A 16,741-nucleotide genomic window follows, 5' to 3' on the forward strand; every position below is an offset into this window, starting at 1 on the left:
CCATTCCGATAAATAGACACACTGTAAGAACATATCTGCGCATGCAAATGGTGTAGAAATGATAAATAATTATATACGCACACACCATGAATAATAGAATTAGAGTTAGAAGAAATATACCAGGATTTTTGAAAGTGGTGGCGCTATAACTCTAGTGGTGGCGCTATACAGTAGTGGTGGCGCTGTTACGGCATTCAATAATACGAACTGCTGACGCATCCGGACCAGAACAAACACTAATATTCTCTAATTGATAATTTTCTTGCAAGGAATTATGTCATTAATGAAAGAAAAACACGATCATAGTTTATTTACCTTTATGAAACATTCTCTATCCAAGAAAAAAAAGAACAAAATACTCAGACCCTTGGGACTCTTGTAGTAGAAGTAAATATTTTCCTTTGTTTAAAGTGTTAATGTAGAATTATTTCTAACCTTTAAATATTGTACTTAAATACAAACAGAAGTAAATTCAGGTCAAGAAAAATAGTAGCAAAAAAAAACAAAGACAAATATCAAACAGGGAACGCCACGTACCAAAATCGCAGCCTCCCCAAAACGAAACCTACAGCACGCAGACGTGCACACCACAAACACACACACACCCATACACGCGCACACACACAAAGCCAACACATGAGGACAAAACAAACAAACAAAGGAACACAGTGGGGCACCGCCTTGGAACGGTCAGTGGCAAAAACACCACTGGGGAGCTTAAACCGGTTTATGGTGCGCACCCAACCTCACTCTTACCCCCACCATGTTCCAAAGATACGGGACAGTGTAAATAAAAGTAATCCCCTCCAGGTGAATCTCTAACACACGTAATGGAAACAAAAAGGCATGGCATGTAAAACACAAAAATGCTCGTGTATAAATATATAAAAAGCAAACCTTTAGAACCAAAAACGTATGTACTCAATGCCTTTTCAGAAGACAGAGCAACAAGCAATACCTTTATTTCAAACAAAGATTTGTGTCCAGGAAATAAGTTGAAGTTAGTCAGTCAGGGGTGTAACTGATTTAAGTTATGTAACCTATTTCAGTTATTTTTTCAAGCATTTTATAAATAATACCAAGCATTTTATAACCAGTATTAGTTATAAAATATAAGATAACTCAGGCAAGTTATTCAAAAAAAGTCTTTTTGCTGTTCTCACAAAGTGACCTATACAGTGAAATAATTAGCAATCTGTGGTTAATCAAATTCTCTTTTAGTCTGATCATGACCTGATAAGCATAATGGGATGATAAGAGATTTACAGCTTTAAACCTTTTGCGTAAAACTTTATCAGCCTTGCGTAAAAAATTTTACTGCATAGATATAAAGATAAGAGTTGAAGGATTCAGGAAATAATCACATTAGTCACATTCAAAATGAGGAATTGGCCCAGGAGGGCTTTGTAATATTTTATGATAACTGAAACAAGTTATGAAAATATAAGCAATAACTCAAATGGGTTATAAACTGCGATAACTTGAAACAGTTACACCCCTGACTGTTAGTGTAGAATTTATTTTTTATATTAAGATTCTGAAAGTTACTTCCCTTTGTTTTTATACGTCGTTTGCATGTCATTGTAAACAAAAGACCTTACTTTCACAATTCTCTCAGAAAAGTGAGTACAGTACATTTTCAATTCCAATAGATTAAATATGATTAATCAGTAGAGCTTAGATGTACAATCTGAATCCATATACATGTAGATTATTTTGCGATCATGTAGAGGTTACTACATGTAGTTTGTTGAGTAACGTAATTTGGGTATAGTGTGGGATAGGTTGATAAAATCGATTATTGTAAAACTTTCCGTGGCTTGCAGACAAACATTTTCATATATCAAAATTAGATATATAAAAGCCACTAATCATATACAACAGCGCCACCACTACTGTATAGCGCCACCACTTTCTAAAATAGTCGTGTTTTAACTTTTTACTGTGTTTTTCGTAATTCTTTGTGTATGGGAATAAGTGCAATTCATTTCTACACCATTTGCATGCGCAGGTATGTTCTTACAGTGTGTCAATTCATTGGAATGGTGTTCGAATACTGGCCGATATGAAAATATGCCATTGTCAGATTCGGGAGAAATGCTCCTGACACCACAATTTGCATATTATTTTAATGAAATTACAGCCAACCTGTAGTAAAAGTGTTATTACACGGAACTACATTCTCCGATTTTCGAAAAAAGGTTCTATCAATAAAAATATAAGATAAAATATAAATTTTACTCACGTGTTTACAAGTAGAAACGGGCGATAGCTGCACCACGGAAATGTTGATAGCTCTTTTCCTTATCACCACAATTTGGTGGTGGCGCTAGCGTTTAGTAGCCGTGTTTCATACACAGATGAAACGAGATCTCGTTCAGTTCCAACATGATGTTGGCAAGATTTGCTCTATATGCCTTTCAAGTTGCTGATCTATTTATTTTTATAGCTCTTTGCTTTGCAAGAGTTATCTTTCCTGTGGTTATTGGCAATATTGCTAGTCAAAACAGATGATCGAACGATAAAAAGTAATACCATGATGGCTCAATGCCACTGGGTAAAAAAAATGGCATTGTTTTCCTAAAAAAAAAATTAATGTTGTAATATATTTAAGAATATACGGCTCATTTAATACCAATACCGTACCCTTGGCACGTACAATGTTTGTACCCCACCCACTAAATCATAGTGAAGGTCACACAAACATGACATTTCTTTAAAGAATTTCAGTAGTTAGAGACTCATACCTTCTTCTTCTACAGTGGCGGACATATTTCTTCGTAATGGCAGAGCTGCGTTTCTCCGAAGAATTGGTCTCAATGCACGCTGAAGTAACATTTTTTTGCTGTACGAGACAATTCGGCAATTTCGGTTTTCCCTTGCACTAGTTACTTCCCTTGTCTCTGAGTCTAAAATCCGTATTGTACCAGTCCATAAATTTAATTTCTTAGGATCACCACTCACTGTCTTGGGGTGAAAAGACCGTCCCCTCAACTAACTCTACAATAATAAGAAAGAAAAAAAAAACACCAGCAACTTTAAATTATGTCATTTAATGTCAAAAAATAAGAGCTAGTAGTCTAGCTATTAGGCCTAAAAAAAATTCTTTGTTTCCGGTAACATGCTGAAAAAAATTAGGGTAGGTAGGTCGGATTTTTTTTTTGGAATTTTTTTTTTTGTTTAAGGGGGACTTTTCGGAAATTATTTTTTTGTCAAAAAATGATTACAAATAAGGGGGTTATGCCTTTAGAGCATCAGTAAGTTGATTTCTAGCATCACTGGCTATGTTTAAAGCATAAAAAGTGCAGTTTTGCATCTTTTTGTTAAAAAGTTGAAATCAATATTCTCCAAGGCCATAAAAACATTTAGGGTCGGGCCAAAAATTTAGGGTAGGTCGGGATACCGGAAACAAACAATTTTTTTACGCCTTAGTGAACTCTTTGAAAATACAGATATTATATTATTATTTTATTTTCCAAATGATCTTTTAAATGAGACCAATAAAAAGTTCAGTAGGGAAAGGAGTAGATATCTTTAACTTTGCTTCCTGCACAGATCCAACGTGGATCCGGTGGAGTCAGAATACCCTGCAGAAGTCGCTTGAAATTTGCCACAAACACTCTAAACCATTCCTGATATGTAGTATCTACGTGCCTACTACAGGTAATAAAGACAGTACCAGTAAATTTAATGAAACTGTTGATGAAATCAGGACCCGATGAAATGTATGAAATTGTACAGAAATATCAAACAACCCATGATACATTTTTGTGGGGTGGGTAACGGGAGGGGACGACATCGATAAATGAGATACAAGACACAAGAAACTTTATTTAACGTCGGATATGAATTTAACAATTAACACTAGCTTAAAGCTATTTCCCGACAAACAAATGATATAGTAATAACAAAATAAAATGAAAAAACAAAACAGCTGTAAAAAAGCACAGTCATAAAAGAGCAAGGGAAGTAACTCTGTAACAGTACATATACATTACTGCATTACTGACTTTGCTACTCCTAAATGAAAACTTTAAGCAAACTGAAAGGATCAATTTCATTAAAGATATGATGAACGAATCTAATCTCACGTATGACTGTGTCGAGACAACCTTCATTTATCATTGAAGTGACTGTAGTGGAACTGACTAACATCGACTTTTATATGTTTCAGATCACTATCCTATCAGTACAACTTTTGTAATCTTCATAGAAAAGAAAAGTGATGGCAAGTCCGTGATGTCTGATGTGAACATTTATTCCATAGTTAAATGGTATATGGTAGACAAGGATTTATATAGAGCAATGGTTAATACTGGTATTGCACGATAAAATACTTGCTGTGATAAAATTGAACTAAATACTGAAGAACTGTCAAATTCTCAATGAAGCTGCCGTAAAAAGTGCGCAAAAAAGATCTTTTTCTGCAAAATAAAAACTTAAAGTACTGCATCGGCTATATAAGAAGTATGGAAGGCTAATAAAGATTTGAAAATGAATGGACAAACTAACGATTCATAACATCCTCTTATCATAAAAGTAAGAGACCACAAACTTACTGGGAATGAGGCAATTGAGTATACATGGGAATAAGGTAACATCTATACGTTCTGATTGGTCAGTCATGTAAACAAATCCAAGAAGTGATTATTGTTTTCAAAATTGAGATTTTGTACTGCATTTACAGTATATTTTATTATACATTCTAGCATAAAACTGCTGTTATTGTCACTTTTCGGGGGTGTTTTAACAGGAGAGAAAACGTGTGTTAACAGAGAGATTCTCGCGCTCACGTGCTGTTATAACACCTTTTTACATATGCGCGTTCCGTGGCAAAGCGTAAACGTCATTCGGCCCCAAAACGGATAAATTAAAACAAAATGACGTCAACGTAAAAAACAACTCAGACATTCCCGCGCATTTCATGGAAATTTAATGACGTTGAGGTAGGATGTATTCATTTATTAGTATTTTTTCCGCGTTTTATGCTAGAATAGCGTTAGCGCATGTTCATTTCGTGTTATAACATCTGCAGAATCCCTCGGGATACGTTGGTACCCTCGCCCTACGGGCTCGGGCACCAACCAATCCCTCGGGATTCTGCAGACGTTATAACACGAAAAAAACATGCGTTATCCCTACATTTTGCCAAAATTTGCTACAGTTTCTGTATATTGAAAAAAAGTTTTATCAAACGAATTTCTCCCGCCAGTATCACAGTTCGTATATTTTTCGTCCAATATTTTGGTAGAACTAAAATAATTCTTGAAAAAAACATGTAATTAAATTTATGATTTATGTAAGGCCGTACACGACATAATTAATGTTATAATGTAAGTCTATGGGAAAACAATTGGTGATCTCAAACCTATACAGAAAAGGACAGTAAAAAGAAATCGAGATACAAAATAAGAACTGAAATAGCTTTACGTCAAAAAGTGGATCAACAATAAAATCTGAAAAGTAAAACATATAACCCCAAGTTATTTCACAAACTGATCAGAAAAAAAAGAGAAAAAAAAAAGAAAGAAAAAAAAACGGTAGCAGGATTATCACCGACTTAAATGTATGTGGGAAAAATCATTCTGGAAAAGATATTGTATTAGGTTTTCAAAATCATTTCGAAACATTAGCAGCTATAAAAGATGACCCAGAGTATGACCCTTATACCTTCATGAAACAATTGCGTAAGAATATATGCAAATTAAGCAGCTAGTAAAAGACAAGAATATACCAACTGTTTCTAGAGTAATTGAAAAGATATACATGGGGGAGAAAGTTTACTTCACTTTTTAGAAACAGTCATAAAAGTACAATATTTATTGTGGGCGATTTGCCAGACATTCTCAAACCTGGGCGGCTTGCTACTATATTTGAAAATAAAGGTACTAGAAACGATTCTCAGTGTTATGTAAAACCATTGAGAGTTTATTGAAACAAAGAATGCAACCAAACATTGAAAATATCCAAAGCCATCTACAAATAGGGTTTACTTCGGGTACTTCTCCTTTGAACGCTGCACTGATTCTGGAGAAATGTTACCGTGAATGTAAGATCGATGAGAATGTTATGTAGTCAATTGTGTGTTGACACAGTGAATTACAATCTTATGAGCCGGCTATACAACACTGGCATAGAAGATCGTCACTGGACACTCATTGATAGAATGCACACCAATGCAAAAACATCTGTGAAATGGAAGGACACTACATCCGACCCATTTAGGATACAACAAGGTATACGACAAGGAGGCATAATGAGTGCAGATCTCTATAAAATCTATATCGATTTTCTGTTATATATACTGAACAGCAAAAGAAACTATCCAGTTTTATAACTGGGGTATTTTTTATTTAAAAACTTTAATTTATAAATCACTTGTGTTTTTCATATCACATTACACTTGAAGAACATCACGTGTAAAATTTTGAAAAAATCAATCAACCGTGAAGTCAGTAGTCCCACAATAGTCGTTTTGCACGAAATTCAAGTGCGCATGTAATTAACAATTTTCTTTGTGAAATTCTATTGTCATTGGAAATATTGATAATTGGCTAACTCGAAAAACAGCATAAAGTTTAAAAAATATTGTTGGTTGCACCGCATGATTTAATCAAATTTAGCGCGAGCACTCAATTGGGATGTTACAATGCAACTGGCGCGCAGAAGATATAGCCTTTCAAACGGCTATTGTGGGACTACTGACTGTACGGTTAATTGATTTTTAAAAACATTATTACGTGAATATCTTCAAGTGTAATTTTGGTATGAAGAAACAATTCAAATTTGATTTTTTTTTATTTCAAAATATACCAGTTATACATCTGGATAGTTTCTTTTGCTGTTCAGTATAGAATTGAAGATTACAATACGGGTAGGAAAATCGGTAATATAAGATGTCCAACTACTGCATGCGCAGAGGATGTTATTACCAACTGTGTTAAATAAGACGAAGCACAACTCCGTATCAATACAGCACTTGATTTCAGGAAAAGCAAAGATATAAACTACAAAGATAAGAATGTTATTATTGACTCAAACAAGCAAAAATATAACTATCTAATGAACAATATCAATATACAAACAGTATCAATGCACCTGGGAGTAGGAAGATATATGAATTCAACAATGACAAAATCATAGAAAACAATGTGTAAAAAGCGCACAGAACTTCATATCAGCAGGACTACGTGGCGAAACCGGTTTAGATCCAAAAACATCACTACATATTACAATAAATATTTACGTCATTTCAGTGCTCATATACGGTCTTGAAGCAATCTTACCTACACAAATGTACATCAGTAAGCTGGAAATATACCAGAAACAACTACTGAAGCAAGTATTATCATTACCACAAACAACAGTTGATCCTGCACCCTACATATTATCTGAGTTTCTACCTGTAGAAGGGCACATTCGCTGTAAAGTCTTTTTTTATGAAATGTATACATGGTATTGGAGATATAAATGAAGCCTTAGATTCTCCTATATCAAAATATGCATGGAAAAGACTGATAAGTAACAAAATATCAGAAAAAATACGTTTCGAGTATAACTTAATATATGAGTAATAAATACACTCCAGGAATACCACATCCAATGATATATTCTAGCAACTTCTGTGAGAGAAAATACAAGAATACCAGTGAAAATGAAAATTATATTCTACAAACCACAAGAGTTGAATTCAGTCAAAACGATATTGATCCCGAAAATAAAATTTGAAACTCTGAACCACTTCTTATTGAAGGGTAGATTAACGAAAGGTATCAGGAATGGCATACTGTCTGATATTATATCTGTTATGTTTTTGTGACCTGCTCTTCAAGAAAATAAAACATTGACTTTAGAACTTTATATACAAAGTTTTAACTGTTCAAGTTTCATGGATATTATTCAGAAACATTGATTATTATTGTCGTCTGCAGATGTCTCTAAATTGCTTTTGTGTACTTTTAGCATGTGTAAATGTTGAGTTCTGCTCAACCCGGGGCTAGAGGGCGTGGACGGTAGCATGCATTTCCACTACCGTCCATGAACAGGCTCAATCAAACCGAGCCTGCAACATTTTCGTTTTTGTTGTGTTGATCGACCTGTGGAGTTTCCACTTTTTCTATTTTCTCATCTACACATTGCATGTTGCGTGACATAAGTTACTTGCAAATGTACGTAGACGAAATGAATAAGCATTGGCACGGTTCTCAGTACTGGTGCTGTTAGCATAATCCTCTAGCTGTTTTTTTTTTTCGATAAAAGTGTTAGTGCAATTAATTGAATATAAGCTATTGTGGTTTGATAACTGTAGAAATGACGGCTTGACTGTACAGTAATTGTTGTGAAGGAATTTTTTTGTGTAAATACAAAACTACAAGAGTTACTACTCAAAATACTGGAGATTGGCCGCCAGGAGGCTTTAAAGATCAACAGAACAGAACAGTGGCAAGGCACCCTAAAATTAAAAGGTTATCTTTTTTGTAAAGGCCAGTCAGCGACCCATTTATTATGCTTGTGTTCATCATAATTGAGAATCAAAAATCTGTCAAGTACATAAACTAACTATAAACAAGTTACGCAAGCAGGAACCTACTTTCCTTTAACAAGAGGGTCATGATGACCCTGGATTGCTCACCTGAGTAATATGAGCTACATGTTACAAAAACCAAAATGATGCTAAAATATTAAGAAAGTAGGTCAGTGGGTCACATTTATGGTCACTGAAAGTCAGTTTTAAGATCGTAGTGCAAAATTGTACAGGTCATCCAAGTTTCAAGGCTGTATCTTAAAAAACAAGAAAGTAGGTCACTAGGTCAAGGTCATAGTTAGGTGACCCTTATTACTTCAGGTCATCAGGTAATAAGCTCACCTGAGCACAAAGTGCTCGGGGTGAGTTATTGTGATCGCTCACCATCCGGCGTCCATCTACATTTTCCTTTAAACAACATCTCGTCCTAAGCCACAAGGCCAATTTTGATGAAACTTCGAAACTTCACAGGGATTTTCCTTGGATGATCTTCTTTAAAAATTATTCAAAGAATTGAATTCCATAAAGAACTCTGGTTGCAATGGCAACCGAAAGGAAAAGCTTTAAAAATCGTCTTGTCCAAAACCACAGTTCATAGAGCTTTTATATTTGGTATGTAGCATTATCTAGTGGTCCTCTACCAAGATTGTTCCAATTATTCCCCTAGGGTCATATATGGCCCCACCCTGGGGGTCACATGGTTTACATAGACTTATATAGGTAAAATTTTGAAAATCTTCTTGTCTAAAACCACAGGTCCTAGGGCTTTGATATTTGGTGTGTAGCATCATCTAGTGGTCCTCTACTAAGATTGTACAAATTATCATCTAGGGTCAAATATGGCCCCACCCTGGGGGGTCTTATGGTTTACATAGACTTATATAGGGAAAACTTTGAAAATCTTCTTGTCCAAACCACAAGGCCCAGGGCTTTGATATTTGGTATGTGAAATCATCTAGTGGTCCTCTACCAAGACTGTTCAAGTTATGCCCCTGAATTGAAATGAGGCCCCGCCCTGGGGGTCCCAAATTTTACATAGACTTGCATAGGAAAAAAGCTTTAAAAATTTTCGTGTCTTAAACCACAAGACCCAGGCCTTTGATATTTGGTATGTTGCATTGCCTTATGGTCCTCTACCAAGATTGTTCAAATTATTACCCTGAGGTGAATAGAGGCCCCACCCCGGGGGTCCTAATTTTTATATAGACTTATATAGGAATTTTGTTTAACAATCTTCTTGTCTGAAAGTTCAAGACCTAGGCCTTTGATACTTGGTATGTAGCATGGTCTAGTGGTTCTCTAACAAGAATGTTCAAATTATGCCCTGGCTTGAAAAGAGGCCCTGGCCCGGGGGTCACTTGTGATATGAGTTATATAGGAAAATACTTAAACAAAATTCTGATCATATTCCTAGACTGTTTTATTATAATTACTTGATGACCCCAAGTAATTAGGTGTCACTTGACTTTGACCTTGACCTACAGGCCTACTTTGTGAGAAAAAAAAAAGATGTGAAAAAAACATATGAAGTGTCTAATTTGGGGCTGGGACAACCCGGACCAAACAGTCCGGATCATATTCGGTAACACCAATTCAAAAAAGTACAGAATGAGGTAAGTGTATACCTGGGAATAAGGTAATATTTGTCCGTTCTGATTGATTAATGATTAGTCATGTAAACAAATCCAAGAAGTGATTTCTTTTGAAAAAATAAATGAAATTGTTTATAGCATTTACAGTATTTCATTATACATTTTGACAAAATTTGCTACATTTTATGTGTATTAGAAGAAAGTTTTATCAAAAGAACATCTCCCAGCATGCAAACGATGTAAAGAAGGGTGGCAGGGGAGTCATCTCAATCACACGAAAATTACTTAATAAAGTATCACTGTTCTATGGTGGCATATTTCTGCCAGTAGATAGCTAGATAGCTATTGCGATAAAAATGTAAAATTTCTAGGAAATGTGTGTGTATTTCTGGAAAAAAAATCCGCAATAAATAACATTTTGTGAAAAAAATGCGTTTATGCTCGAAACTGCCACGAGATGCTTTGTAGCTACCATGATAATATTCTAAACTTTCCAGGAAAGTTGTGCAATTTTCTGAAAATATTATCGCAATAATTTTTTTTTCAGATATTTTTATTGTTTTCTGAAAACCTTTAAGCATAAGATTCCGTTCCTGCAACGTCATAGCTAGATAGCTATAAATAAAACATTATGATATCAATAAGTTATTGGCGTTCGCATGCAGTCTACAGCATGATGGTGGTAAGTTCAATGTTCTAACACGATCCGATTCATTTTCCTATTAAACAAAGAAGGCTGGAGACAGTGATTTATTAAACAACAATTCACTGTTCTGACGTCACAACTATTACGTCATAGCGTCAAGCGGCGTAACGGCGCGCTGGAAAAGAACCCAGTTGAAAACGGGCAAATATCTAATGCATGCCGACAAGGTGTACTTTAAAGTCCTTGATAACGTGTTAGAATCGAAATAATATATCTCATTTAGTGATTTGCTCTTGAATAAATCACTGTTTGTCGTTCAGATGCGTAGCATTATATCACTCGGGCTACGCCCTCGTGATATAATTCCTTCGCATCTGAACTCCAAACAGTGATTTATTCAGCGACAAATCACCGATGAGATATATTATTTCTTAATTAAATTACAGGGGTTCAACAGTGTTCCATCGATTCAGTAGGGTGCTATTTATAAATATCATAATGGCAGCTCTGGGCACTAAATGCAAAAAAGACATCCAGATAATATGGTCAAAATAATTATTTCCAGGAAACTTTTCACAAAAGTTTGAAAATCAGTATTTGTTTTTCTAGCTAATAAATGGCAGTTATGGGCACTTACGCAAGAAGTATCGAGATAATAATTGTAATGTTCTGATTATATATATGAACATTTCGGACCCTTAAAGGGATTTGTATTCTAAATGACTGACCCAAGACGGGATTGTTTAACACTACGTTTATTCACTACAGCTAATACAAGATAACTGATTTAACAGTATAACACAAACATGTATACGTTCTTAGAACCGGCACGCTATACGCTAGTGCGGTGCAGGAGGGAGGAGCTACATTTCATGAATGAGTGACCATTACATCCCTCCTATCTTCAGATTTAAAATCTTATAATAATCGTATTTTCTAAGAACAAAATATAATGTGAAGCTTATAACACAAACAAAAGAAAGGCATCAAACTTTAAAAAAAATAAATATCAACAGTATCCGATCAATTCCCTATTTACTCATTTGTCATGCATAATGATGTATTCCTTCTCATGAGGTTAGAGTCGTTTTCCCAGAACGAAATAAATGTCAGTGTCAAATCATTAAGCTCCATATATTCAGATTTACGATTCATTTATAAGTTCGTAGTTGTTCTTGAGAATGTCATTATTACCTGAATACAAGAAATAATGTCTGTAAAATTAAGGGATTATCATCTAATGTTCATCATGACACCAGAATAGTCTGTGAAAACACCATGAAATTTTGTTTTAAATGCTTGTAAAGTTAATGTCCATTTTGTCCGACGCTCATTAATCTTTCCCCGTGATAGCGTTCGCTGATATTTTATTATCCACAGCTGTGCAAATTAAAGAGCTAGTTTGTGGAACTAGATATTTAGATTATAAACAAGAAAAAAAAACACTAGACATTAAATGACCACCAGCAGTGGTTATGCTCATTTGTTTCGCAATAGAATATGTACTTTGCAGGTTTTATTATGACCTGGCTATAACACTTCGCAGTATAATTGCACTTTTTGCACTTTACAGGTGTTATTATGACCTGGCTATTTAAAACACGCCACAAATAGAATCGCACTTTTTTTTTTGTACTTCCAAGTTTTATTATGATCTGAACATTAGAACACTTCCAACTAAATTAATCCATAAGTGTAAGAATTTTTTCTTTTGCAATTGAGACACATTTTTTTAGGCAATTTATACACACTGTATTTACTATTATTCGTCTATAAACCTTCTAGGGGGTCTTCGTTTCCTTCCTGATTTTCGCAGTGAGGTACCGTCGGCGTCGGAAGAGGATTTATGCTGGTCGCTGTCGTTAAATGAGTTTACAGGTTTGAAATGGGATATGTCACGGGTAATTGTACGATCATTGTGTTGAACTGTGACCATAGAACCTTTTCTCGAGATTACCTTACCGACTGAAGAGCTGAATGGTGTGTCAAGTTTATTCCTTATATTTTGTTTCACAAGTACCTTGTCTCCAGGTTTTATTGTTGAATACTTCGTTTTCCGTCGGATGTCGGCATAACGTTTATTTTTCATCTTTGCTTTAGTGTCTCTTTCTCTGACATACTTATCCTTTCTGAAAACTGAAAACTGGGGAAGTTTTGTTTTCATTTTTCTGTTAAACATGAGTTCATACGGAGAAAGCCCAGTGCTTGGATGTGGGGTACTCCTATAGTTCATGAGCAAACTACTGATTTCAGTTTTAAAGTTCTTTCCTGATGCTGATGCGGTTTTCATGGTTTTAACTAAAGGCTTCATAAATGCTTCTGCTGTACCGTTTGCCATCGGATGGAGTGGTGTTATTTTTCTATGTTTAAAACCAAAACGATCTGCAAAGTCCGAGAAGATTTGACTGTTGAATGGAGATCCATTGTCAGTTTTCACGACACTTGGGATAGAAAACAAACTGAATAATTTCTCAAGATGTGGAATAACTGTTTGCGCAGAAAGGCTATGGAGTTTTTCTACAACAGGATATCTGCTATAGTCACATATGACTACCATGAAATATTCGCCTGACGGGAAAGGTCCACAAAAATCCACGGATACTTCGTCCCAAGGTTGTTTTGGTAACGGACTGGGTTTTATAGGCTCTTGTGTTGTTGAGGGAGAAGCGGACATGCACGGTATGCAGTTTTTACACATTTCATCTACACGTGTATCCATGTATGGAAACCAACATGTTTCTCTCAAAAGTGCTTTGCAGCGAACACGACCCTGATGACCTTCGTGTGCTAGCTTAACGACCTTTTGTTGCAGCGAATCAAGAATGCACAGTCGCGTGCCGCGCAATAAAACATTTCCTTCATCGAGTGACACGACAGTTAGCTCTTCGCTCACAGTTTGATAACTCCTGAAGCTGTCATCTTGGTAACATAATTGTTTCGACCAACTGTTATTCGGTAACGCGTCCATTACGCACTTAATAACACAATCTTTCTGAGTGGCAGTTGCGATGTCAGACATAGTTAATGAACTTGGCACTGACGTGTGAGCAATAAACCTGACGTAATCTTCAGCAAAGCTTTCAATTGGCTGCTCTTTTACTGGATGTCTGGAGCAGTAGTCTGAGATCATTTGGCTTCCGGCGCGATATTTCACTTTGAAATTGTAAGTTGTCAATTTTAACCTCCATCTTTCAAGGCGCGCTGACTGAATTTGCTTGGTGTTATTGAATATTGATTCTAAACAACGATGATCACTGATTAATGTAAACTCTTTTCCAAACAAATAAAGGTGGAAATGCTGGCAACCAAAAACACAAGCCAATGCCTCACGCTCTGTTTGGCTGTAGCGTTGCTCTACGGGTGTAAGTGACCTACTTCCATATGACACGATTCGATTTTCTTGAACCAAGATCGCAGAAACACCAACAGGACTTCCATCAACCCACAGTTCTGTTTGTTTTGACGGGTCAAAGTATGCCATGACCTTGTCACTGACTAATGCATTTTTCAGTTGATGAAACGCGTTTTCCTGCTGTGTTGTCCATTCAAATGGCTGATTTTGCTGTGTTAAGCGTCTGAGGGGTTCTGCGATTGTAGAGTAGTTTTCAATAAATCTTGACACGTAATTTGTCATTCCAAGGAAAGATCGAACCTCGCCCTGATTTTTCGGCTTTTCAACGTTCTTGATAGCAGTGATTTTCTCAGGATCTGGTGATATTCCCGATTCAGAAAAGACATATCCGAAGAATTTTATTTTGCTTTTTCCAAATTCACATTTTTCTTTGTTGAGTGTCAGATTTCTATCTTGTAGCCGTTGCAGAAGTGCTTCTAAGTTCGAGTCATGATCTGTTTGCGTTTTCCCATGAATGATTATGTCATCTGAAATGTTCAGCACACCATTTAATCCATTTATCACTTGCCGTATTTCATTTTGGAAAATTTCTGGGGCTACACTTACACCGAAATTTAGCCGTTTGTACCTCCAAAGTCCAACATGGCTTGCGAACACGGTCATGTTTCTTGATTCCTCGGAAAGTTCGAGCTGATGGAACCCTTTGTAAAGGTCCACCTTTGAAAACACGGTGGAGCCATTTAGTTCCATTATTATGTCATCCACTGTAGGCACGACATGTCTTTCACGCTTTAATGCTAGATTCGCTTTTCTCATATCTACACAAATTCTGACATCATTCGGAGACTTGGGTTTCGGAGCAACGACCAAGTTCGAGACCCAGGGTGCACCTGTGGCTTTTTCAATTACATCAAGTTTTTCAAGTTTCTCGAGCTCTTGTGCAACTTTATCACGGACGTGAAACGGAATGCGTCTAGCTGGCTGGGCAGTAGGTATTACACTTTCGTCTATATGGAATTTGATTTGCTTATCCTTTAATTTTCCTAGCACATTGAACACTGGTTTGTATTTGTCATATAAGTCTGAATACTTCTCATTTTTACTAGATATAGTCTGTATGACTGGTACAATTTCAAGCTCCACGGCGGTTTCATAACTTATCAAATTTTCCGATGCACCGTTCACGACATGAAAATCCGTTGTTGCGAATTTAGGACCCGATTCTATGACACATACGTATTTCCCTTTTATAGACAATGGTTTGTTTTGACCGAATGCATATGCTTTTGTTTTTGTTTTCTGGATTTTCGGCTTCGGTCTCATTTTGTCGATTAAAGACTCGTCGAGAATATTCAAGCTACTTCCTGTGTCAACAAGAAAAGTCACATCAACACCATTTACTTTTAAGTTTACTTTTGGCACTTTTTTGTTTGAAATTTTCTTTACAACACTAAGTCCAAAAGCCACATCCGTTTCAGAACAAGATTCGTCTTCACTGTTGGTTTCATAGCCATTGTTATTTTCGGATATTTCGTGTAGTTGTCCTTTTGAATTCAGCCGTTTACGACATACCCCAATGAAATGGTTTCTTTTATGGCAGTAATTGCATTTTGCGCCAAGGGCTGGGCATTTTCGCGCATGTGGATAAGTTCCTCCGCAGTTTCTACACTTCTGTATTTCTTTCTGATAAGCAGGATTTTCAGACTTTCGTCGCTGGGAAGGATGTTTCTTAATTTTGTTTACCGGAAGACTGTCATGTCTGTCCATTGCGTGTGCTTGTTTTTCCGCCATTTCCATACTTCTTGCTAAAATTAGGATGTCTTTCAATTCCTTTTCTTCTTCTAAGCACTTAATTCTTAATTTCTTTGATACGCATCCTTGTATTATCTGACTTTTAATTTCACCATCCTTATCACTGTATTCACAATGTTCCGCTTTCTGACGTAATTTCGTTACATACATATCTATTGTTTCGCCTTGATTTTGCTTCAGATTTCTAAACTCAAATCTTTCGAATTCTTTATTCTTTTTTGGCATGAAGTAGTCATGAAGCGCAGATTTTGTTTCTGTATAATTGTCGTCGGTAGTTCCAAGGTGGAGCGTCTCGTATATTTCAAATACTTCATCTCCGGAGTAGTGTAATAACAATGCCTTTTTTCTTTTATTTTTGTCTATGTTCATTCCCACAAATAAATTCTCTAATTTCGCGACATATTTGTTCCATCTTACACCTGCAGACTGTTCATCACTGTAAACTTCAAATTTCGGAAATTCCGGAATGCTAGCCATAGTTCAATTGTTCATAAATATCCACTGTTTTATTGCACTGATTAAATTGATAAATTGTATTCCATAATTCTTCGAAAAGCACGCTTTATCCTCGTCGCCAATGTAATGTTCTGATTATATATATGAACATTTCGGACCCTTAAAGGGATTTGTATTCTAAATGACTGACCCAAGACGGGATTGTTTAACACTACGTTTATTCACTACAGCTAATACAAGATAACTGATTTAACAGTATAATACAAACATGTATACGTTCTTAGAACCGGCACGCTATACGCTAGTGCGGTGCAGGAGGGAGGAGCTACATTTCATGAATGAGTGACCATTACAATAAT

At 35.9% G+C, this 16,741-nt stretch overlaps 2 protein-coding genes across 3 annotated transcripts in view; both read right to left on the bottom strand.

The window, feature by feature from the left end:
* The window catches only part of LOC123533894 (cytochrome c oxidase subunit 6A1, mitochondrial-like), a 45,472-nt gene extending 42,558 nt beyond the window's left edge, over positions 1-2,914 (bottom strand). Inside the window, exon 1 of one of the 2 annotated variants that reach the window (XM_045315856.2) lies at positions 2,748-2,914. In XM_045315856.2, the coding sequence (XP_045171791.1) occupies positions 2,748-2,838 (91 nt within the window). In that variant the 5' untranslated portion in view covers positions 2,839-2,914. The remainder of the gene's footprint in view (positions 1-2,747) is intronic. The other variant, XM_045315855.2, reaches the window with a different exon arrangement.
* A 9,610-nt stretch (positions 2,915-12,524) lies between these two features.
* LOC123533232 (uncharacterized protein K02A2.6-like) lies at positions 12,525-16,403 on the bottom strand. The gene has a single exon (XM_045314870.2). It carries the CDS (start codon positions 16,401-16,403, stop codon positions 12,525-12,527), a length of 3,879 nt encoding a protein of 1,292 aa, XP_045170805.2.
* Between the last annotated feature and the right edge of the window lie 338 nt (positions 16,404-16,741).

Source organism: Mercenaria mercenaria, chromosome 12, assembly GCF_021730395.1.
Source record: "Mercenaria mercenaria strain notata chromosome 12, MADL_Memer_1, whole genome shotgun sequence".
In the NCBI taxonomy this organism is placed as follows: Eukaryota; Metazoa; Mollusca; class Bivalvia; order Venerida; family Veneridae; genus Mercenaria; species Mercenaria mercenaria.

Coding starts and splice junctions, on each gene's coding strand:
- LOC123533232 (XM_045314870.2), bottom strand. CDS start 16,403: ATGGCTAGCATTCCGGAATTTCCGAAATTTGAAGTTTACAGTGATGAA.